General features: G+C 42.7%; 1 protein-coding gene across 1 annotated transcript in view; it reads left to right on the top strand.

Annotated features, from left to right (window-relative positions):
* LOC128899328 (mothers against decapentaplegic homolog 2-like) overlaps positions 1-26,038 on the top strand; it is a 168,393-nt gene that overhangs the window by 132,797 nt on the left and 9,558 nt on the right. The window contains exons 6-11 of the mRNA XM_054177719.1: positions 4,866-4,940; positions 6,228-6,281; positions 7,325-7,537; positions 10,026-10,034; positions 10,340-10,468; positions 14,549-14,693. Coding sequence (XP_054033694.1) covers positions 4,866-4,940; positions 6,228-6,281; positions 7,325-7,537; positions 10,026-10,034; positions 10,340-10,468; positions 14,549-14,693 — 625 coding nt within the window. The remainder of the gene's footprint in view (positions 1-4,865; positions 4,941-6,227; positions 6,282-7,324; positions 7,538-10,025; positions 10,035-10,339; positions 10,469-14,548; positions 14,694-26,038) is intronic.

Genomic DNA, 26,038 nt, shown 5'->3' on the forward strand with positions numbered 1-26,038 from the left:
CAAGCCAAGCTAGAACTGGCTCCTTATATGCTGTGATGTAATCCTTACGCACGTTTCATAGAATACATAGAATAAACCAGGTTGGAAGAGACCTTCAAGATCATCACGTCCAACCCATCAACCAATCCAACACCACCCAAACAACTAACCCACGGCACCAAGCACCCCATCAAGTCTTCTCCTGAAAACCTCCAGTGATGGCGACTCCACCACCTCCCCAGGCAGCCCATTCCAATGGGCAATCACTCTTTCTGTATAGAACTTTTTCCTAACCCCTAGCCTGAACCTCTCCTGGCACAGCCTGAGACTGTGTCCTCTTGTTCTGGTACTGGCCGCCTGGAAGAAGAGACCAACATCCGTCTGTCTACAACCTCCCTTCAGGTAGTTGTAGAGAGTAATAAGGTCACCCCTCAGTCTCCTCTTCTCCAGGCTAAGCAACCCCAGCTCCCTCAGCCTCTCCTCGTAGGGCTTATGTTCCAAACCCCTCACGAGGTGAAGAACATCCCTGAAGGTTATCTGCTTCACCATCTATCACATCTTCACATCTATCACATCTTCCTCTACTTGTTGTCCTCATAATCCTGCTGTCACTCTCCTAAGGACCTTTTTAAGCTGAGAAGCACCACTGCTAGATGCTGTCCTAGCTGCATCTCCATCCTGTGATGATCTCAGTAACTCAGCTATATCTTTAAAATAAACCTTCTCTTCCTCTTCAGCAGGCTCTTTTTTGGCAGAAGTTCCCTCACCAGGATCAGTATCCGTCTGTTCTCCCCCATTGGCTCCTGGATCAGCTTTGGCCTTTCCCCTTCTAGTCTTTAAAACTGCTACTTGCTTAATTGGAGCTGTGTTTGAATTTACAGCCGCCTTAACAGAAGCTGACAGGTTTTGAGACAGATCAGCTGCTCCAGAGGACCCTTCCGGTCCTGTCGAGAAGGAAGCAGGAAATGACTTTGTCTCGTTAATGGCTGCTGGTGAAGACAGGGGAGCCGCCATGTTGGGAGCTGCCACCACCCCTGGCTGCTTGCCAGAATCAGCAACAGCACTGTTCAAAGCAGCCTTTCCGATAGACTTTTTAGCTTTATCTTTAACTGGCACAGATTCTCCACTGTCCTCATCACTAGAAGTCTCTGGGGCAGAGCCAGAGGTGTGCCTCCTCTTCTTTGATCTATGCTTAATAATGAAGCAGGCCTTAGATGCCTTCTTCTCCCGGCGCAAAGCTACTAACAAGTACACGTTAATTATCACCAGCAGCAGGATTACACACACCAAATAAATCACCTTTGGATCCCAGCCATCACTTAAAATTGCTCTTTCACCTACTGTAATCTTAAACTCCCTTATCTCAATCGGCAGAGTGGTTATATTTCCATATCTACTAAGCCTAAAAAAACCCAGACAGCGGTCATACAGAAGCTGGATCTTATACATAAACCATAAATAAAATTTATGGATTAGATATTTACCTATTTGATTGAGAAGTAAGCCTAAATAATATTTGTAGATCTGGACTGAACATATTGAAAAGAGCAATTGCTTAAAAATCCAAAACACCTTCATGTTTGTTAATCCGACTGGAGCAGGCAATAAATCAAGCTATTCTCGTGCCCCATGTTGGGCGCCAAAAAAGGAATGTGGTGGGTTGAGAGAGAAGGCCCAGCCTTCCCTCCCCCACTAAGAAGGAATAAAAAAACCCCCCAGCTATCTCAGACGGAAAAGCAAAGGAAATGCTCTATTTACAAGCAGTGGGAAAAATGCAGCATATGTATACAATATATACAGTATTTACAATTTACATACAGAAATATACAGCAAAGAAAGATACAGGAACAAGACCCCCTCCTCCGGACAGAGGGGGATTCCCCCTGTACCCCCTTCTCTCCCCCTACCTCCCTTTTTTCCCAAAGAGGGTTAGAGAGAGAAAAAGGCAGTTATTAGGAAAAAAAAAGTTAGTAGGCTTTCAAGCACATGCAGGATTAATACTTATCCATGGTCGTTCTGGCTAGATGCCCAGAAGCAGACAGGCTGGAAAGGGAGAGCAAAGAGGAACAGAACACGATTCTAACTGCACTAAAACTTAAAGCTGCATTCTACCAATCTACCAATGAAATTCATCTAGAATATCGATGTTTACAAAATATTCAGCCAGAGTGTCCCAGCACTGTCCCTTTCTTAAAGGCACAGCCTCAAACAGTCACATTAATATTGCTAATTATGATTGTAATGTTACTGATGTTGCCTTGCCTGATTAGTCTGTTGCTGGGAAACTGTGTTGAATTTGTGGACCCTTTGATGGGCCAAGAAAACATTGACCGCAAAAGTATTGTTGTGTATCGGTGACCACAAAAATCATCTCCCAAGCATGGATTGTTCAAAAATTTAAAAGGGGGTATTGTGGAGGATTTTTTGGCAGAACGTGGACACCTGATGGGAATAATGAACAATCCACACTATCAGGCCTGGGAAGAAGTGTAGGAGCTGGGGCAGTGGGCAACTTGCCCTTGGAGCAGCACAGAAGGCTAAGAAGACATGGCAGCTGATGAAAAAAGCTGCTCTGCTGCTGTCTGACCTTGGAAAGAAGGAGTTTCTAATCACAGAAACTAGCTATGCGGAGCACTGTGTAAACAAGCTTAACTTTAGAGGCCTATAAAAGCAAGAGATGTCAGAATAGTTGAGCTATGCTTTAACCATATTGGTGCTTGTCATAGTCTCCATTGCGCTCTTCCCGACAGCGCCTCTTCAGAGAGAAAGACTGATTTTGTATTCTTGTTGGGTTCCCCCCCCCATCCATCCTTGTTCTTTGCCCTTGTGAACCTTTACCTGTTATTGTTATATATATATAGTTTAAAGAAAACTCTTTACCTCTCTACTTCCAAGCCAACTCCAAATTATTTCTTGGTGGATTTGCTCCTTCCTTTTCCTTTTTTTTCCTCTCTGTTGGGAGGGAGGAGGCGGGGAGCAGGGGAGAGATTCTCAGCCTTGTCCCCATCTGAGCTCTTAACTCCCAGTTAAGGCTCAAACCACTACACTGTTCCACACTGTTTCCCCTGTCTCTTCATCACTAGAAATCTCTGGATTCGAGTTAGAACTGCTTCGCCTATGTCTACTGTGTCTAAAAATAAAACTTTTATTAGCTGCTCGTCTCTCCCGTAGCAAGGTCATTAACAAGAACACATTAGTTATTACTGACAGCAGAATCACACACAGCAAATAAATCACTTTGGAATCCCAGCTGCTACTGCTCAATAGCTTTCACCTACAGGAATGCTGAATTCATACATTTCTACGGGCAAAGTAGTCACAGTGACATTCTCATATTTCTTAAGCCAAAAGAGCCCAAAACAGCGATCATGCAACATTTGCAGTTTGTACTTAAACCAAAGGTGTAATTTATATATCAGATATCTTCCCAGATTATTGAGCATTATTCCGATGCACCATTTGTAAATTATCACCCTAAGGGCAGAATATATCAAATGCCACAGAATCTAAAACAGCTTCATTTTGCTTCCTTAATCTGAGCAGGAATTAATCAAGCAATTGCCCCACGTTGAATAGGCGCCAATTATTTTGCGTAATGTGGTGGGTTGAAATTTCCCATCACACATTAACTAAACACAACTAACTCAGAAGCAAATAGAAGCTGTATTTATAAGCAAAATCTGCTCAAAATCCGCATCTTAATTTTAAAGGCATAGCCTAAAACTGCCACGTGCTTAAGAGTATCATTTTCTTTAGCCGTAGGCCAGACTGAAAACTGTGGTAGTTTTACACTGTGATAGTGTTTTAGTACTTAGTCTATAGAGAGGTTGGTTTCACCTACAGCTGGGAAGATGACAATTGTGAAGAAGGTGCAGAATGACCTTTGAGGCTGTATGTTCCCTTTCAGATTACTGACATGTCGAGCTGCATTGTCAAAACTACTGGCAGCATTCAGGCTCTGCTAAGAATTTTTAATGTCTTTATTTCCAGCTGTGGTGGTGCCCAACATTGGACTCTAAAACAGTATTAATAGTACTGGGTGGAGGAAATCTTCTCTGTTCAGACAGGCTATGTATGGAAAATCATCTGTGCCAAAGATCCAGATTAGCAACTGGAAACAGGAGGCATGGGTTGAATTGGAAATGATTGAAGTTCAAGAAGGACAAGCATAGAGTCCTGCACCTGGGGAGGAATAATCCCATGCACCAATACAGGTTAGGGACTCACCTGCTGGAAAGCACCTCTGCACAGAAGGGCCTGGGAGTCCTGATGGACAAGTTCACTATGTGCCAGCAATGTGCCCTTATGGCCAAGAAGGCAAATGGTATTCTGGGGTGCATTAAGGGTGTGGATGGCAGATCATGGGAGGTTCTTCTCCCCCTCTACTCTGCCCTTGTGAGGCCATACCTGGAGTATTATGCCCAGTTCTGGGCTCCCCAGTTTAAGAGAGACAGAGATCTACTGGAGAAAGTCCAATGGAGGGACACAAAGATGATTAGGGGACTGACAAGGAGAAGGTGAGAGACTTGGGGCTCTTTATGTGAAAGCTGTTGATCACAACTGCAAAATTGTCATTTGTTGTAATGAAAGTGTCTTGTCTTAAATGGAACAAACAAAGATTATCTGCTCATTATACAACATATTTGAGCAATTGACTGGTATACAAGATATGATACATTTATGTAAACAATAAGGCAGGTAATGGGTTTGAAGTCCAACTGGAAGGGGAAAAGGACAGCAAAATGAAATTATAATTCAGTGTTCAGGCATCACGAAGCTCATGAGGACTTGTGGACAAAACCCCCAAATGCTAAATCTTAAAGATTTCCCTAGTTCTTGAATCTAGGTGGATTTTGTTTGGTTTGTTGTTTGGGTTTTTTTGACAGAAACACCACCTCCGGGATATATCAGCGAAGATGGAGAAACAAGTGACCAGCAGTTGACCCAAAGCATGGATACAGGTAAAATTTATTTTTTCACTATTTTGAAGACTTGGGTTTACTAGTTGTGGTCCCTCTCCATAACAGCATGAATTCAACCCAAAGGATGATGCCAATAGTCCTCTGTACAACATGGTGTTTTCTGTTTAAAATATCACTTTCAGTCTTTTGTGAACAAAGTAATATTTTGCTATGGAAATGCTTTTAAAACATTTTGTACCATATTAAGTGCATTTGTTTTGTTATAAAAGCATGCAGGTCTAATTAAGACTTCATCAGAAAGCCTGAAAATAGATTTTAATAGCTGACTGGCTTCATTCTACCCCTACCTAACTTTACCTTCTGGAAATAGGTTCATCGAACCTAAATATATGTTGGCCTAAACAAGTTACAGAAATGATGCATTGAGAATTCGTCTCTGAACTCTGACAACCTTATTGCTTCTGCCATATTTCAAATTAATTCTTGCATGGAATGCTATATTGAAAGAGTACTAGAAACAATAAGCATTTGTGACTTTGTATGAAAGGGTTTCTAGATAATATGGTTGGCCCTAGGCTTGAACAAAGCACAGTAAATGTACTGGATAAGAACCTCCTGCTATGTGCTAGCAGACTTGAATGTGTGTTTGGTTATCTAATGTTAGCAACCTTTTCCAGTTAATTGGAATTGACTACACTAATTTCTGTAAGAAATGCAATATTTTTCCACTATGTGATGATAAATGTCTTAATTTTACAAGCCTGACATCAGCAGTTGCTGTAGCAATGTTCCTGTGCAAAACCTCTCTGTATTTTGCCTACTTGTGAACAAATTATGTTGGAGAGTTCATGTTATTCTGAGTTTTTTTGCCTTCCTCTTTCTAGGAAAGAATAATTTCCTCAAATGAGGAAATCCAGCTTGTTCTTTTCTAGAGATAAACCCTCTCCTTTGAGAATAGAGGGATAATATCTTGATTGCCTCATCCACTTTTTATTATTTTTTTTTCATGGAATTTAGAAAAAAGTCATTAATTTCTCACTGAAGAAGCATATAAATAGTTATGTTCAGAGTGTGCATGAAGTAATAATATTTTAGTGCACTAAGATATTAATCCTCTTTTTACGAGGAGAGTTAGGTTCCTAGGAGTCTGGAAAATTAAATGTAATCTTAATTCAGAATAAGCATGTGACATGCTGGAAAACTGTAGGATTTCTGAGGTTTCTTATTCCAGAAAATGTTAATGTAAAAGTATATCTAGATATTTGTCATACCCATCTGAAATAACAAGAATCATTTGCTCTGAAACAATCTGTATTGCTTCAACAGGATCTCCAGCAGAGCTGTCTCCTAGTACTCTCTCCCCAGTTAATCATAGCTTGGGTAAGATGGAAATACTTTTAGTTGTTTCTGTGTGATTACTCTCTATATAATTACATTAAAAATTAAAATGTACTTTAAAAAAAGTAAGAGCTGTATTAGGAGGAAACTATTGGGTTGACTTCTTCGTAATAAACATAATAGGGCTGGGTTAATAACTTGTTAATAACTACTCTATTTCTGTAACTGTTGAGCTTCTAGCAAAGAGGAAGAATGATATGATTGTATGTGCAGGAATAACATTTATGAAATAGTTTAAAGCACAGTAGCCTATCCATAGTGCTGCCTAGACTTGCTGTCTCCCTTGTATGTGTGTTCTGCTGCTCTTCTCATGTACTGTTTCACCTGTGACCACAACACTATTATTGATCCTGCATTAGTTGCCCACCTGCTTTGTTCAGGTGCCACTGCTGTATGTCTGTATAAATGCCTTGGGAAGATCAAATTACCTTGGGCTTGGTTGAGGAATGGTTACAGGAAAATGCAGTTCAGAATGCTAAGTAATATGGGTAGGTAAAAAGAGGAAGCAGTGCAGGAAAAGTTGAAGATGCACAGGGAAGATAGCTCTAGGAGGGGAGAGTAAAAGTAGTTTAGAGCTGCCTTTAGATAAAGAGAGTATAATAATGTAATACAAGGGAATATTATTTTATTTTTTTCCTTTGTGTTGTTCAATGTTTGATAGTTTCATCTTTTCATTAACATTGCCAGAATTATTGTAAGTTATAGAAAGACAACACAAATGTCTCGATATCCATTATTCACAGTAATATTAGGTTAATCATTTTGCCAATCAAAATGAAAGTACTGAAATACATGAGCTGTGGCCAGATTAGATCAATTCTTTCCCTCCTCCTTCCCTTGTGTGGAATATTGAATTCCATTCTGTTTACTGGTGTAGGTAAAAATGATAGGAAGCAAAATATAATTTGAATAGTTTGAGGAGACTATCGCTGTCATTTCTGGAAGAAACGAGTAGCAGGGCAGATAGATTTCTTTTCATCCTCACATTCTGTGTTAAGCTTATTTAATTTTTTTTTTTTTTTTAGACTTGCAACCAGTTACTTACTCGGAGCCTGCATTTTGGTGTTCAATAGCATATTATGAATTGAATCAAAGAGTGGGAGAAACCTTCCATGCATCACAGCCTTCCCTGACTGTAGATGGCTTTACAGATCCATCAAATTCAGAACGATTTTGTCTGGGTCTGCTTTCCAATGTAAACAGAAATGCTACAGTGGAAATGACAAGGCGACACATAGGTAAAAATCTCTGGTCTTTTAAATATTTAATTTTTGCCATTGAATTATCTAGAATGATCATGTAGGATTGGCAGATCTGTGTTAGGATCCTTTCACCTTTGTGCTGCCAGCCATTGAACTTCTCTCAAGACTTACAAAGGAGAGCTTGGTCTCTTTTGCCGAGGACAGAAGTGCAAAAGCACAGAGGTCACCACTTCTGAAATCAGGGAGAAGCAGTTTGTCTCACAGCCAGTTGCAATTGGGAAGAGCTATAGTGATGACTTCAGTTGAAAGGAGATGTCTTTCTGCAATAAGTAGTCACTAAGTTGATGGCAGCAGCAGTCACACAGCTGTCAGACTGAGAGTGGCACAGGAGGAAGCCACTCAACTGTATGAGATTTCTGTTGCTTGTGTTACTATTCTCTGCCTTCTGGAAAAAGATGATGCATCAAAGCATCCCAAAGGGCAAGTTTTTGGCTTTCAGGCTCCTCATTGGATCGCTTTGCCCTGGGTAGCATTTCTATTCAAAGTTGCTTATCACTGAAATTTAAGTTTTAATTACAAAATATCAACATGTTGCTTAGTTTATTCTAATTTATAAAATGCAGAATGGGCATTGAAAGTACTTCTTGAATTCTTTTCTGAAATGGGAAAAGCTACCATTGAGATAACATGATGATTTTCTGTGTAATGATTACTAAAGAATATTGTTTTCCACAATGCAATATCTTGGCTTTAAATTCAATAAACTACTTATTTTATTTTATGGATTCTTTTATTTAGTACCATTCACAAGATTTTTTTTCTTTTAGTAAAAAAGCTATACTTTTTTAGTAGAACCTTCTGACTCCCTCTATGCCAAATCCAAATACTTGTCTAATAAAATTTTAGATGTACAAAAGCTCAGGCTATGCATGTGCTGACTGATCAAAACAGTCAGTAATGAGGAAAAGCAAAAATGTAAGGAGCTCTCACTTTTTTTTATAGAGAACCTCACATTTTGTTTGAAAAACAATTTTAAAGAAAAAGAGGAACATAAACTATGGCCTTTGAAGGACCTGTTTATTATAAATAGTTTTCTTTGGTAAATCAATTGTACATTACTTATTTTACTTATGCTAGAAATAACCCATAGAGATTTTTTTTTCCACTTAGAGAGACAAGAAGATCACAATTTAAAAGTGAACAAAAGAATTTCTTATGAGCTTTTTTTTTGGTAATAGGACTAAATGAATTCCTGTTGTTTTTTGCCAAAGTAGTACAGAGGTATACATTGAGTTATGAAATAGTATTGGATGCATGTAAGTGGAGAATGTTGATGGTGGTATACCTGTGTTTTCTGTTTTTACCATAGTGGTCTCTGCCATTTCACATACACCATTTCAATATTAGCACAGTTTTTAATTCTGTTGTGTGACCGTTTGAGGCTGTGCCTTTAAGGAAGGGGGACTCTGGCTAAATGTTTATAAACATTTTGTATCCTAAACAAATTTCATTGGCGAATTAAGGGGGAGGTGAGATTGTTAGACCCAGCGCGGCTGGGACTTGGGTTCAGTTTCCCTTTCTCCACTCTCGCTTCTGGCTGGATTGCTTCTGGGCTTCTGGCCAACAGATAAGAACTAACTCCTTGTACCTAGACCTCTGTCTGCCTTGCTAACCGCCCTTTCTGTCTTTTACTACCTCTTTGGGGGAGAAGGGAGGTAGGGGGGTGAAGGGGGCACGGGGGGGAAGCCCCCTCTGTTGGGGGTCTGGTTTCTGATTGTGTTTATTTGCTGTATATTTCTGTATATATTGTAAAATACCTGTATTTGTTGTGTTACATCTAATCTGCTTCCTATATATGCTTGTAAATATAGTCTGCTTTCTCCAACTGAGTCTAGCCATGGTTTCTTTCTCAGTGGGGGAGGGAAAGCAGAGCCTTTCCTTTCAACCCACCACATATTGAATCTAATATTTTCATTTCAATGGTGGTATTTCTTTAAGCAAAAAAAATTATTTGGTAATGAATACAACTTTCTCACTTGGATTTAGTTACAAGTCATTACATGGCTAGAAAATTTGGTCTTGCTCTTGACCAAAAATTTTTCTCATTTTCCTTCAAACATTGTGTGTTCATGGGGGACAACCGCAAATTGTGTTTTGCTCCTGTGGTGGTTTAAGCCTTAACTGGAGTTTAATCCACCAAAAAACAATCTGGAGTCGGTTTGGAAGTAGAAGTAAATTTTTAAAACAAAATATTTATAGCAATAACAGGAGGGATTTACAAGGGTAAGGAATAAGGATGAATAGGAGAATATACAAAACCAAATTTGGATGGCCTTGTATCTCCCTCGATGTATGTGGATTAAAGTCCTTTAAAGAAGTGTGGATGTGCCAGGGAGAAGATCAGGCCCAACTACGTGGTAGAGCTAGGAGGCTGGCAGCAGCGGTGTGTCCTTTCAAACAGGCAAGGCAGGAGCAGAGAGACAGATGGCTGCCATGCCCCCCCCTTAATAGTCTTGCTGGACAGGAAGGGGGAGTGGAACAGACCAATTTAGGCCCATGGGACCCCTCCTCCCAGGAGGGAGAAACCAAGTCCACCTGGATCAGGTTTCTTTTGTCCCCTGGGGGAAGCAGGGCTCTTGCAACCCAACCCCAGGATGGTGTAACCCAGCACAGCTCCTGCTACAGCTTTAGACCCAGCAGTGTGGTCCTGTAAACAACTGTTTCTGTTGTAAAGAAAATACTCGACTTTCTCTGAACCAAAATATTTTCTTGTTTTGTTACTCTGCTTGATTCATATCATAACTATAGTTCCTTTGAATTTGCTACAGGAAGGGGGAGTACGTCTTTATTACATTGGTGGAGAAGTCTTTGCTGAGTGCCTAAGCGATAGTGCGATTTTTGTTCAGAGCCCCAACTGTAATCAAAGATATGGCTGGCATCCTGCGACCGTGTGCAAAATTCCACCAGGTTAGTAGCCTACCAAAGATCTCGCATAAAAATTATCCAGTGAATGTATTTATTGGAATTCAACCTTGCAAGGGAGGTCAAGGGACAACATAAAGGGCTTCCTTAAATACATAGAAGGAAAAACTAACACTAGAGGCAATGTAGGCCCACTGCTGAATGAGGTGGGTACCTTTGTGACAGAGGATATAAAGAAGGTGGAATTAATAAATGCCTTCTTTGTCTCCATCTATATTGCTGGAGACTGTCCTCAGGAGCCCCAGACCCCTGAGGCCGCAGAGGAAGACATGGCAAAGGAGGAATTTTCCTTGGTTGGTGAGGACTGGGTTAGGGAATTTAAGTAATGTGGACATCCATAAATTCATGGGTCTGGATAGCATGCACCAACAGCTGCTGAGGGAGCTGGTGGAGGTCATTACCAGACCGATCTCCACCATCTTTGGTAAATCATGGCAGATAGGAGAGGTGCCTAGCGACTGGAGGAAGGCAAACATCACTCCAATCTTAAAAAAGGTAAGAAGGAGTGTTATGAATGGGCCGCACAAGAAAATTTCTAAGTTTCTTGTGAGAATTGATTTATTAAAAAAAAAGAAGCAAGGGAAAGAAGCGACATGCCGGGCTGCAGAGACTCCCCCTCAAAGCCACCTCCAGTCTCTGCCAAAAAAGCACCTTACAATTACCATCTTTTCTTCATATAGCTACATTTAACTTAGCATCATTGCAATTGTTATTTTTCACGTTATTTTTAGCCTATGTTTCTTTCACTTGAAAGCTCTGGAATGGCAATTTACCCAGTAACATGCATTCATACAATCAAATTCTATGTAATAGAATACATAGAATAAACCAGGTTGGAAGAGACCTTCAAGATCATCACGTCCAACCCATCAACCAATCCAACACCATCTAAACAACCAAGCACCCCATCAAGTCTTCTCCTAAAAACCTCCAATGACGGCGACTCCACCCACCTCCCCAGGCAGAGCCCATTCCAATGGGCAATCACTCTCTCTGTATAGAACTTCTTCCTAACCTCCAACCTAAACCTCCCCTGGTGCAGCCTGAGACTGTGTCCTCTTGTTCTGGTACTGGCCGCCTGGGAGAAGAGACCAACATCCGTCTGTCTACAACCTCCCTTCAGGTAGTTGTAGAGAGTAATAAGGTCACCCCTGAGTCTCCTCTTCTCCAGGCTAAGCAACCCCAGCTCCCTCAGCCTCCCCTCGTAGGGCTTGTGTTCCAAACCCCTCACCAACTTTGTTGCTCTTCTCTGGACTCGTTCCAGCAAGTCAGCATCCTTCCTAAACTGAGGGGCCCAGAACTGGACACAGTACTCGAGGTGCGGCCTAACCAGTGCAGTGTACAGGAGCAGAATGACCTCCCTGCTCCTGCTGGCCACACTGTTCCTGATGCAGGCCAGGATGCCATTGGCCCTCTTGGCTGCCTGGGCACACTGCAGGCTCATGTTCAGCCTACTGTCGACCAGCACCCCCAGGTCCCTCTCTGCCTGGCTGTTCTCCAGCCACTCCGACCCCAGCCTGTAGTTCTGCCTGGGGTTGTTGTGACCAATGTGCAGAACCCGGCACTTGGATGTGTTAAATTTCATGCCGTTGGGCTCTGCCCATCTGTCCAGCCTGGTTGTACTGAGGTGTGAGTACTTAGTGATGAGTTCACCTTGTGAGATTTTCTTTTGGTTCGAACCTTCTTGTCTTTGTTTTTGTGTCTGCCTAGGCATTTCAAAGGAGCTCCATGTAATATTGTAATAATGTTAAGGTTTGTAGTGAATAGGTATTCATTTTCAACGGTATTCTTTAGCTAACATAACGTCTTTAGATTTCCTTCTTAGACATAGACTACAAAAAATACAAAAATACAAAAAAAAAAAGGGGGGGGTGATCAAAAAAGGTAACAAATGCAAAGAACAGGAAATTTTAAAATGGTAAACAGAAAGGTAACAAGTGCAAAGAAAAAGTTTAAACATACAAAATATAACAAAGGTACAAAAACTCTGGTTACAAAAATCAAGACCATGAGGAAACAGCCATTTCCCATGAAGCTGAACATCGATCATCTGGGATCACAAACCATTCAGAAGAATGTACCATGGCACCATGTGAATTAGGACTGAATATTATGGTTGTTTGATAACTTTGTCTTCTCTCTTGTTAACTAAGTGTGCCTCTGAATGCAGACATCCTAGGGGATAAAGTTTCATCTTTACATTTCGCCAAACAAAGACTGAACCAAAACAAAATCAAAACAAAAAAAAGAGGGGGGAAAAGAGAGAATACCCCTATAGTAGAAAATATTAGCTCATGATAACCCTAGAGATGCTGTAACCCTAGAAACATCAACCCTAGAAGTGCTATAACCCTCTCACCACAAGACACAGCACAACTGTCATGAAAATGACAACCAGCAAACCTGCTTAGCTGGACTGTCACGATGATCCAAGATGTCAACAGAAAGCATCTAACTTCTAACTGAGTGTTGCGACTGCTTAACTGTTGTGTGAATGTTAAGAGATTAGAATTACTAGGATGAGCGAAAACACGTTATTTTGTGTAATTTTATATTGGGCAATGCAATGAAGCTCTTTTTTGTCTGCAAGCTTTCTGTCTGTGAAGCTAGAGCCTGGCCAGATCTACCTTTACAGATTAAAGAAATCTTGCTGCCATTAAACAATTGATGATTTTTGACCATCCTAGAGAAAATAAAAATGCAACATACCCCTAAAGCAGATTGTAAAAGATAGTGCTAAGGATTGCATTTGTGTCTTAATCTCTGTGTGCAATGTGTTCAGGCATAATCAAGTCTTCTCTGTCAATGAGTGAAATGTAAAGACTGGAACTATTAAGATCTAAGTTCTTCTTTACAATGTCTGTTATCTTTGACCATGTATTATGCCAACGCTGTTAGAACATTCTAACTAGTTCAACTTAAGCACCGTGCCTTGTATGGGTGACATGGGCCAACATGACAGGCAATAATGAATTTTGTTTCAGCTTGCAGACAGTGGGTTATAGAATTAATAAAAGAAGTTTTAAGGTTTTTTAGGTATTATTGTACTAATTTTGATTATTGTTAAGCTTCTTTATAATTGTATTATGCAAAGTGTTCAAAGAATAACCTCCAAGGCCTTATTTGCACAAAAGAAAAACGGGGGAATTGTTGGGAAATGGTTTGAACATCTGTGCAAATTAGGCCTTGAAGGACTTTCTGTTGTTAATATAGCAATGGAGTAGGAGTTGTGGAAAAGTCTGATGCTTGGTATGCTGAAGTCAAGCTGCCCTTGAGAAGGAAGGCAAACAAGATAAGAAGTAGGTGAAGATCTGGGAAAAAGAGCAATTAGGAAATTCCACAGAGTAGTGAAAACAATGATGTAACCTTTTAGAAAGTAACCAATAGTGTGTGTTAAATTAGAATAGAATTAACTATGTATAAGATAAGACTATAAATAAGGAAGTGTGGAACAATAAAGTTGAAGCTTGCTTATCAATCATATTGATTGCTGCGAGTCTTTCCCTCACCCCCCTCGCCGATGGATTTCTCTTCCCGACAGAACATCTTCCTTATGAGGAGAGACTGAGGGAGCTGGATCTCTTTAGTTTGGAGAAGAGGAGAGTAAGAGTTGACCTCATTAATGTTTATAAATATGTAAAGAGTGAGTGCCAAGAGGATGGAGCCAGGCTCTTCTCGGTGATGCCCAATGACAGAACAAGGGGCAGTGGGTGGAAGCTGAGGCACAGGAAGTTCCATGGAAACATAAGGAAAAATTTTTTTCTCTGTGAGGGTGACAGAACACTGGAACAGGCTGTCCAGGGGGATTGTGTAGTCTCCCCCTCTGGAGATATTCAAAGCCCACCTGGATGTGTTCCTGTGTGATCTGGTATAGGTGGAGGCCTGCTCTGGCAGGGGGTTGGACTAGATGATTTTTTGGCAGTCCTTTCCAACCCCTAACATTCTTGATTCTGTGTTTCTGTGATTTGCTTTACTTTTGATAATTTATTCATAGTTTCAGGCTTCTGTGTAGCAAACAAAGTTATTCATTGATTGTATAATTTTTTACTTCTTTTTTCTTTTTAGGATGTAATCTAAAAATCTTTAATAATCAAGAATTTGCTGCTCTTCTGGCTCAATCTGTGAATCAGGGGTTTGAAGCAGTTTATCAGCTTACAAGAATGTGTACTATCAGAATGAGTTTTGTTAAAGGATGGGGAGCTGAATACAGGTAAGAAAAACCCCTTTGCTTTAAATCTCTTCCTTCACTAATACACCATTTCTGTTTGGCTTGAAAGACATATATACAGGCTTCTTGCTACTATTGTAAGCATTCTTTCTGGAAGCTGAACACATATTTTCCTTTTTGTCCCCTTCAGCTATGTAGCTCCTAAGTCATAGAGACCAGTAAACTGATTTTAGTATTGCATTGACATCAGCTGTTGAGCAAGGAATGTCATCAAAGTTCCATTTCCTCACTTGCTCTTGCTTGCTTATTGTGGCCAAATCACTGACATCAAAAGTTTCACAGTTTATGCTATGAGATTATTTGCTGATTGTTAGGCATACAGTCATTTTGTTCTCTGTTCTGTTCTATTTGGAGTATGAGTTCATTAGGTTTCAATGTGGGATGCAGTTGATAGTACCCAACAGAAAGTATTTGAGTTATTTGGCAATGCATTCTTAGACTAACAAAAGCTGGAGAACACTCATTTAAGGGATGGTGTGGTGGTTTGAAAGGAAAGGCTCTGATTTCCCTCCCCCACTGAGAAAGAAACCGCGGCTAAAACTCAGTTGGAGAAATGAGTATATTTTACAAGGAAACAGATTAGATGTAACACAACAAATACAGGTATTTTACAATATATACAGGAATATACAGCAAATGAACTCAATCAGAAACCAGACCCCCAACAGAGGGGGCTTCCCCCTGTGCCCCCTTCACCCCCCTACCTCCCTTCTCCCCCAAAGAGGTAGAAGAAAAGAAAAAAGGGGAGTTAGTACAGCAGAGGCCTCAGCACAGGGAGTTGGTTAGTGCGTATCTCTTGGCAAGAAGCCCAGAAGCAGATCCAGCCAAAAGGGACAGCGAAGAAAGGAAGACTAAGAGAAAGTCCCAGCTGCGCCGGGCCCAACCTCACCTCCCACCTTACCTTGGCCAATGAAATTCGTTAGAATACCAAAATATTTTTATAAACATTTAGCCAGTGTGCCCCTTTCTTAAAGGCACAGCCTCAAATGGCCACAGTCCATCCCTTCTAAACAATTTCATTGGTTGTTCGTACTGTCCATCCAATCGGAAACCATATTTACAGTTCGTGAGTAAAGTTCATAGTCCGTTCCGCTATACTCAGATGTAGATGATTCAGAAGTCCAAAAAGTCAGGAAATAAGAGAATGGAAAACAGCTTGTCTCTCTGCAGACAAAGTGAAGAAAAGGGAAACAGGGAAACAGGAACACAGGGACTCTCAGTTGACTCAGGGCTCTCAGGGTTCGTGCACTGTAGATTCCTCACGCCCTTTGGGCGTGTTGTAGCTGTACGACAGTCTGAAGTCAAACTCTTTCAGCTAAAGTTACATTTCTTTGTGGAATACACTGAATTTGACCATTCTCCTGCATTACCCAATAAGTGTGACCTGGACCTTCTGCTGAAACCACCCCTCGGACAGGTTTAGCCTCTCCGGAGGGCAAAAATACCCAAACAGTTTACCTAACAGATTCTTTTCTCTAACAACAGGAACTCTATCACCTTCTGCTCTCTGTAGCAGATCTGAATGTGCCGGTCCAGCTCCGTTCACTGAACCTCTACTATTCACCAGCCAGGTTGCTTGTGCTAAATGCTTCTCCCAGTTTTTCAAAGATCCACCTCCCATGGCTTTGAGAGTGGTCTTCAACAAACCGTTGTAGTGTTCAATCTTCCCTGCAGCTGGTGCATAGTAAGGAATATGGAAAATCCACTCAATAGCGTGCTCTTTTGCCCAGCTCTTTACAAGGTTGTTCTTGAAATGAGTTCCGTTGTCCGACTCAATCCTCTCTGGAGTTCCGTGTCTCCACAGGATCTGTCTCTCCAGACCGAGAATGGTGTTGCGTGCAGTTGCATGTGGAACTGCATAAGTTTCCAACCATCCAGTGTACGCCTCTACCATAGTAAGCAAGTATTGCTTACCAGAATGAGAACGTGGTAGAGTGATGTAGTCAATCTGCCAAGCTTCACCATATCTGTACTTGGACCATCTGTCACCATACCACAAGGGCTTAATTCGCTTTGCCTGCTTAATAGCAGCACAAATGTCACAGTCATGGATGACTTGTGTGATAGCATCCATGGAAATGTCTATGGATCTGTCACGAGCCCATTGGTATGTTGCATCTCTGCCTTGATGTCCTGACGAATCGTGAGCCCACCGAGCTAAGAATATCTCACCTCGGTGTTTCCAGTCGAGATCAAGTTCAGAGTCCTTGTCTACTTGAGAACTCTTGCAGCTAAATCTGCCTGATGGTTGTGCTGCTGTTCCTCAGTAGCTTTGCTCTTAGGAATGTGAGCATCAATGTGTCTCACTTTCACTGGAATTCTCTCGATTCGATCAGCAATGTCTTGCCACAGGTCGGCTGCCCAGATGGGTTTTCCTTTCCTCTGCCAGCCATTCTTTTTCCAGTTCTTTAGCCAACCCCGTAGAGCATTGGCTACCATCCATGAGTCAGTGTAGAGATAAAGCTTTGGCCACGTCTCACGTTCAGCTACGTCGAGAGCTAGCTGGACAGCTTTCACCTCTGCAAACTGACTGGATTCTCCTTCTCCATCCTTCGCCTCTGCAACTCGGCGTGTTGGACTCCACACTGCAGACTTCCACCTTCGCTTGTTCCCGACGAGTCGACAGGAACCGTCTGTGAAGAAAGCATATTTCTTTTCATCATCAGAAAGGTCATTGTAAGGAGGAGCTTCCTCAGCACGAGTTACCCTCTCCTCTGGAGGTTTAGTACAGTTGGTATCTTCAGGCCAACTTGAGATCACCTCCACCAGACCAGGTCTTTCAAGATTTCCCATTCGAGCTCTCTGTGTTATCAGAGCCATCCACTTAGACCAGGTGGAGTCTGTGGCATAATGTGTGGAACCCTTGCCTTTGAACCTCCAATTCAAAACTGGCAATCTGGGAGCTAGGAGAAGTTGTGATTCAGTTCCAATCACTTCAGAAGCTGCTTTCACTCCTTCATAGGCAGCTAGAATCTCTTTCTCTGTTGGAGCGTAATTAGCCTCTGAACCTCTGTAACCTCAACTCCAGAAGCCAAGAGGTCGTCCACATGTCTCACCTCGAGGTTTTTGCCACAAGCACCAGGTTGGACCATTGTCACCTGCAGCTGTGTACAAAATATTCTTAATGTCTGGACCATCTCGGACAGGTCCCAGACCCACTGCTTGAACTACTTCTTGCTTTATCTGGTCAAAGGCTGCTTGTTGTTCAGGTCCCCAGTGGAAATTGTTCCTCTTTCGAGTCACATCATACAGAGGTTTCACAATCTGACTGTATCCAGGAATGTGCAGTCTCCAAAATCCCACTATCCCCAAGAAACGTAGAGTTTCTTGCGTGGGATTTGCCATGGTAGAGACTCTATTTACCACATCCACTGGAATGTGTCGGCGTCCATCCTGCCACCGCACTCCCAGAAACTGGATCTCTGTGGTAGGACCTTTCACCTTGTCTCTCTTGATGGCAAAACCTGCATTCAGAAGAATGTCCATGATTTTGTTGCCTTTCTCGAAGACTTCCTCAGCAGTTTTACCCCAGACGATGATATCATCGATGAACTGGATGTGTTCTGGAGCACCACCTTCCTCCAGAGCATCATGGATTACTGCATGACAGACGCTTGAGCTGTGGATCCAGCCCATTGGCAGTACGTTGAAAGTGTACTGGATTCCTCTCCGGGTGAAAGCACACTGAGGCCTGCACTCCTCTGCTATGGGAATAGAGAAGAAGGCATTAGCAATGTCTATGGTAGCATACCATTTGGCCTCTTTGGATTCCAGCTCATACTGGAGTTCCATCATGTCTGGTACTGCTGCACTCATAGGCGGAGTTACTTCATTCAGGGCTCGGTAGTCCACTGTCAGACGCCAGTCTCCATTCGGCTTTCGCACAGGCCACACTGGACTGTTGAAAGGTGAATGAGTTTTGCTCAGATTCTGAATGGGCAACAAAGAGTCAGGGTAGGTTCTCTATTGTCTGTGATGCACAGTCTGAGAAGCAACCGGCAATTTAATGTCCTGAATCTTGTGTTGTCCCACAACTGCAGATTCATCAGAAAGTTCAGGTCTAGCAGACAGCTTCAGCTTTTGTCCATCAATTTCTACAGAAGCAACTCCAAAAGCCCCTTTGTAACCTTTAGGGTCCTTGAAACGCCCTTCTCTCAGAAAATCAATTTCAAAAATACAAGGTGCATCAGGTCCAGTCACAACTGTATGCTTCTTCCACTGCTTACCAGTTAGACTTATATTAACCTCCACCTTACTTAACTCTTGAGATCCACCAGTGACTCCCAGAATAGTTATAGACTCCGATCCCTGATAATTTGATGGCAATATGGTGCACTGAGCTCCTGGGTCAACCAAGGCCCTGTACTTCCGAAAGTGTGAAGTGCCAGGCCACTGGATGTACACATCCCAATAGATTCTGTTATCTCCATTATCCCTCTCCTCCCCCTGGCGGGAGGCAGGGCACCCCTAGTTATGGGGAACATTTCCACAGGTGAAACAAGCACACTGTGCAGTGTTAGAACTGGAGCCACTGTTGGAGCTGTCATTGTTGTCCTGGGGAACTGTGGAAGTAACAGCCACCCTTCTGGTATTGCTACCCTGGGTTCTGCCACTTTGCAGTTCCCTCAGTCTCCTGAAAAGATTAGAAGTTGGTTGACCATCCCACCTGTTCATGTTCTCACCAAACCGATCACGCAGAGTTATCCAAATAGTCCTACGTGATTGCCTTGGTGGTCTGTTTTGGTTTGGCCTGTTTTGGAATGACCTCCTTGGAGGATGTCTATTCCTCACAGCTGAAACCTGCACCCACCTGGAGGAAGACTTGGAATTATCTCTTTGTGCCAATTGGTATATGGAATCTTTGATTTCATCCTTCAGCTCTCTCATGCAATCCTTTATCTCACTAGACAGAGCTTTAATGGCTGAAACCAAAGAAACACGTGTCATGCTATCATCCAATTGTCTTAGTTGATCAGTGAATTGGCCAACTGTAGGAGGATCTCCACCATAATTTCTTGCCACAATTCTACTTGCCATAATGTTTGCATAATTGGAAGGAGCAAGTTTGATAAGCTTTTTATCAAGACCAGCTGCCACAGGAATATCGTCAGGATTCAGAGTATCATGGTCACCATAGCGTATCTCTCTAATGGCAAACTCTCTCAGATGCTTAATTCCCTCATCTATGGTAGTCCAGGGCTTAGGATTCCATGGAAGGTCATCTCGGGAAGGGTATCTCAGGGAAACCGCCATTAAAAGGCGTATCCACAGATTAACCTTACCGGGAATCCTGTCTAGATGTCTATCTATTCCATTATCCTTTGAGAGAGTTCCCAGCTGAGCTGCTGACTTGTCTCCAACTATTAGAGCTGGAGCACCTGTATCATAACACCTAGCAAGCCAAGATAGGATGGGTTCCTTATCTGCTCTGAGGTAATCTTTACGGACATTGCGAAGCTCCTCCCTCGGTGACGAGCATTCGGTGATGTCATCTTGCTCTCCATCTATCACATCTTCCTGAACCTTTTGTCCCCATAATCCTGCTGTCACTCTCCTAAGGACCTCTTTAAGCTGAAAAGCACCACTGCCAGCTGCTGTCTTAGCTGCATCTCCATCCTGTGATGATCTCAATAACTCAGCTATATCTCTAAGACAAACCTTCTCCTCATCTCCAGCAGGCCCTTTCCTGGCAGTAGTTCCCTCACCAGGATCAGTCTCCTGCTCTTCTCCTCCATTAGCTCCACTAGCTCCTGGATCAGCTTTGGCCTTTCCACCTCTGGTCTTTAAGACTGCTACTTGTTTAACTGGAGCTGTGTTTGAATTTACAGCCACCTTAATAGAAGCTGACAGGTCCTGATCTAAACCAGCCGCTGTGGGGGCCCTTCCGGTCCTGTCATGGCGGACAGAAATATTTGGAACTTGTAGTAGAAAAACTTTGCAGGAGTAAGACGCCTATGTAGTAAAACTGCTAAAACCAGGGTTTTGAATGGAAAAAATAATTTGGGAAGAAGAGAGACTTCTAACTGAGCAGTATTAAAGATTACATTATTTTAGAGAGCTAGAGATGTAATTTTAAACAAGCTCCTTAAACTCCTATAGAAATTGTACACTGAAAGAATGAAATCTGACATATCAATACTTTATTGTAATGCATAATGATTTATTTTTGAACCATATAATTTCTGAGGTTGAATAATGGCATGTAGGCTCCACTGTGAATCCTAGGGTTTTGATTCTTTTATCTACTCTCGAAATAGATATGTAAATAGCAGCATCAGTACGTGGGGAAGGCATCTCAGCTAAATTAAGCCAGGTTCATATAAGCCTATTTGGATGAAATGCGAAATTTGAGTAATGGAATAAATTGGTTCCTCTTTGTTAGCAAGAGGTACCCAAGAAATAACTGGCTTAAGTTTTGGCTCAAATGAAGTATGTATAAAATTACGCATAATTAAATGCAACATTCAAATCAGAACAGAAGAAAGACTTAGTCATATTTTATGGAGACAGCTTGAAGTGAATGGAGTTTAAGTGCTGGATTAAAACAATGTGGAGGCTTTTGGTAAAGTTATTTCTAAGGAGGGAAAATGTTGGTTGTTAGTAGTCTATAAACCATTTGGAGACAATAAAGCTGAAAAAGCTGCAGTGGAAATACTGCCAGAACAGGACAGAAACCGATTACTGGCATAATATTGAACTAGTTTCTTTACATCTCTAATTAATATGATTGTAATAAATTAATTATTGATGAGCAAAACTTGTATGTTATGCTGTAGTTGTGATTAAAGCAAGAGGTTGCTCCTGCAAACACAACCTTGAATTTAAATGAATGTAGTCTGAATTGTCAAAATAGACCAGGAAGCACTGGTCAAAAACGTTTCTCATACAACAGTCTTTGGCAAAGACAAAGCATTACTTAAATCTTAAGTATATGGCATATGTGCCTAAATATGCAAATATATCAAGGTGATAGATTTTATAACCTTGGTAAACAAAATAGCTTATAGTTTTTTGCTTGATACACATTGGCTTGAATTGAGGATGGTAGTAGAAGTTGTGTTTAATTAAGGACTTCTGTTGTGGAAAATTATAGGCAAGCTTATATAGAAGCACAAGAGAGGCTTCTACAGCTATGTAAACCAGAAAAGGAAGGTTAAAGAAAGAGTACCGCCCCTGATGAGCAACAGTGCTGAACTAGTAACAATGGACAAGGAGAAGGCTGAGATTCTCAACAACTTTTTTGCCTCAGTCTTCACTGGCAACCCCTCTCCTCATGGCTCTCATGTTGATGGCCCACAGGATGGAGACCAGGAAGACAAAGTCCCTCCCACTGTAAGTGAAGACAAGGTGTGTGACCAACTGAGGAACCTGAAGATATGCAGATCCATGGGACCTGATGAAATGCATCCCAGAGTCCTGAGGGAATTAGCTGATGTAGTTGCCAAGCCACTCTCCATGATATTTGAAAAGTCATGGCAGTCAGGTGAAGTCCCTGGTGACTGGAAGAAAGGAAACATTATACCCATTTATAAAAAGGGTAGAAAGGAGGACCCTGGGAACTACTGACCTGTCAGCCTCACCTCCATGCCTGGAAAGATCATAGAACAGATCCCCCTAGATGACATGATGTTCCAGTGAGCCCATTTCGATGAGGAATTAATTAATTAATTACATGTACCACAGGTGCCAATAGGTATGGCTGTATTTAATACAAAAGGCATATGAGGCTGCACCGTAGCACTACAAGGCACGAATCCCAAAGCAAGGCACAACCCCATGAGCTACCCACGAAACCCAAAAGCAGATCCCGATCCCAAATAAAGTGCAGCATAACCCCACAGGCTACGAAGAAAACTCAAAAGCAGAGCCCAATCCCCAGCAAAGCACAACTAACTTACCCTAAGCACCCTGTAAGAAACATGGAAGTACCAAAGATCGCACAGTAGCGGAGCTGACTGTCTCCCATCCAGGCAGGCGTCCCTGCGAGATCAAATCTTGTCTTGTTGGATCAGAGAAGTGGCGGCCCCCCCGGTAGCAATCATCAGTTTTTTTAAGGGTCCTGCATCCTGTGAGGCCGGGCCAGGGCATCACAGGAGGCTGGGTCTTGGAGACAAAGCCCCACCTGTATTTCACAATCCTGTTGTGTAACTCCTCACCCTACTGCTCATGCACACAGTCTGCTCAGGGGGTCGCATGACCCCTGCCCAGCACTAGCCTTCCTCATCTTCAGCTCCCTCAGGTCTATTAGCGGTCAAGCGAGAGCTTGAAGGTCTTTCGCCATCATCACAGGATGTCTATCGACGATGGAGATTGGAGTCAATACAGCTGACCAATATGATCGAGTATTGTTCCTTTATTGTTCCAGTATTGCAGGCCTATGGTGCAGGCCTATGGTGCGAGTATAGCACAGTAAAGCATACAAGAAGAAGGGAAAGGAAAGGTAGAAGTGCGTAGCAAGGGAACTTCTACAACATATAAACTCGGAGTGCCTTGTTGGCATGGCCTCGTTGGTTCCCTATGAGTGACCACACATCACACTATTATAGATTATTGGTCCAACTACTAATGACATGCGAGGTTTGTTGATGCAGGTGCATGTCCTGTTGTCCCAAGATAACTTTCTATGTTTATAGCTACCAGTGCCTTGTTTTAGTTACATGCTGCAGGCACAGCACTGTTTGGTACACTCGTATCTGGCTCTGCACTTATGCTGAGCATGGCCTACCACCATGTCAGGCTCTAGGCCTGCACTGCCAGATTGCTCACACCGCTCGTCGCTGGCATTGCCACAGATGTAAACACATTCCTATGCCCCCTCAGTTTCATAAACAAAGGGGCCTACAGACACATGTTATCTGTTACCCTTATCATGCACCTGTAAGTTTCTGGGCTCCCACTAAGCATTCCCAGACACCCCTGGGTAGCTGGGCACAAACACCAATTATTCCCAGGCAGTCCTTGGCAGTTGGCTATGTCTAATCAAACTCCAATTAATTCTTCCCTGCTACACATGCTAAGGCACATGAAGAATGGGGAGGTGATTCAATACAGCCAGCATGGCTTTACTAGGGGCAAATCCTGCCTGACCAATTTAGTGGCTTTCTATGATGAAGTGACTATGTCAGTGGATAAGGGACAACCTTAGGGTGTGATCTATCTGGATTTCTGCAAGGCCTTTGACACAGTCCTCCACAACATCCTGTTTGCCAAGTTGGAGAGAGAAGGATTTGATGGGTGGACTGTTCAGTGGATAAGGAATTGGCTGGATGGTCATATCCAAATGGTGGTGCTCAATGGCTTGAAGTCCAGATGGAGAGCAGTGACAAGTGGTGTCCCTCAGGGGCTGTACTGGGACCTGTACTGTTTAATACTTATATCAACAATTGTGGTAGGTTGAGAGTACCCCCCTGTCGTGAATATGCCCTCAGAAAATGAGCGGCAGATACACCAATGAAAATATATGTTAAATTTATTTATAAACTCTGTAACGGGGTATTTACAGTCACCCTTCACAGGTATCAATATCCGGTTAGTGAAACAATGTTTACAGAATGTTTAAATGTGGGCAATTGAATCAAACAATTCACAGAACCTAAAATCGAAACTAATTCAGAAAGCGGCGGGGGGAGGGGTTGGTCGGTGACCGGCAACCCTCCACTCGGAGAAATCCAAACGCTACCTCAACTGGAAACTATAAAGAAAGGCTTGACTTACAAGCTGAGGACTTCGTGAGATCTCTCCTTAATAATATTTATAGTCCAGAAATGTGGCACGGATGTGCCGTAAGACGGAGACAGGAAATGGCGCTGGCCCCGTGGCTGCACCGCGTGGCTGCTGCTCCTCCCAGGACACAAAGGTCTCCCGCTCGAGGGGGGGCTGTGGCAGGTCAGCGACGCTGGTTCACACGGGCTGCTAGCGCTCCTCCTGCAGCAAGGGATCGCGTCGTGGTTGATCCCACGGGATACTGTCCACGGCACCGCACGCAGCTTGGTGACGGTGGCAAAGGAGCGTGAGGTCTCTTGGGGCACTGGCTTGAGTCCCGGGCGAGGTGGACTACGGCAGCACTGGCACGCACACACTCACAGGCTCCAACGCGATGTGTGGGGGGGCTCGTTTACCAAACGACCTCTGTTTACCATTTGCCCCAGTGAATACTGGCCCAATAAGCATTCTGTTGCTAACGCAAGGTTAACCAATGGACTAACACCTACCAAATATGGTGTAAGTACGTGCTATGCCCAGGCTGTTTACCTGGACTCAGTGGCGCCAGGATCCCCCCTGTTGCCCCCAGAAAGAAGCGGGAAACAAAAAGGTTTAACACTCAGAAGAGTATATTCCAGAAATGTTTGGGGCACAATCCTGACCATAAGCATCCTTCACTACATTCCACCCCCTGCTTATGGGCAAGTATATGTGGGCAAATGCTGTTCTATGATTAAACTCTATCAAAGATGAATTAAACATTATATACAAACATCACAAGAACATCATACATATATATACGTATCTCAGAACTGTACAACTGTACTCTAAACAAAGCATACTACAACAGGATAGAACTTCTTAATTCTAACGTCAGTACCAGTGACTTTAGTGTTTTCTAGTCTCCACCCCCTGACTGGTGATGGATCCCTGTTACTCCCGAGACGGGTCTTCATCTCCAGGATAGTCTGTCCACTGGAACCGTTGTCACTCTGTGGGGAAACAAAACTGGCCACGGTGTTTAAAGCTGGGCTTGACAGTTAGTAATTCGGAATGACCCACCGAGCACTTATGCGATGAGTTTTCCCATTGATGTCAGTAGCCTCCCAAGCGTATAGACCCCTGGGCTTAGCCAGTGTCATGGGTACAATCCCAATAGAAGGCAGTTTCACTAACTCTGGTTGGCCCACCTGCATCTCTGTTAGTGAATGTGGGTGTTCATCCTTTGCCTCCCCTGGCATGTGGCTGACATCCCTAACTGGGTCAGCAGGGCAGAATGCCTTGACTTTGGGGCTGCCGTAATTTCCCCATCGATTGTTTACAATGAAAACTGCAGAAGGCAGGCGTTTGTCCCAGTTACTCCTTGAAACATTTGCATGCTTCTTGATGAGGCCATTTGCCCTTTCCACCATGCCATTTGCCTGGGGATAATATGGAGTATGAAACATCCATTTGACTCCTTCCCCTCGGGCTCAGTCTTGCACTAAGGTTGAGGTGAAATGTGAACCATTATCACTCTGAATATGTTCAGGCATAGGCAGAATGCTCAACCAGTTCTTTAGAGTGTCAATGGTTTGAGCTCCTGAAGCAGTGCTAGTGGCAGTGGCCATGACTAAGCCTGAAAC

Source organism: Dryobates pubescens, chromosome W (assembly GCF_014839835.1).
Source record: "Dryobates pubescens isolate bDryPub1 chromosome W, bDryPub1.pri, whole genome shotgun sequence".
Classification (NCBI taxonomy): domain Eukaryota; kingdom Metazoa; phylum Chordata; class Aves; order Piciformes; family Picidae; genus Dryobates; species Dryobates pubescens.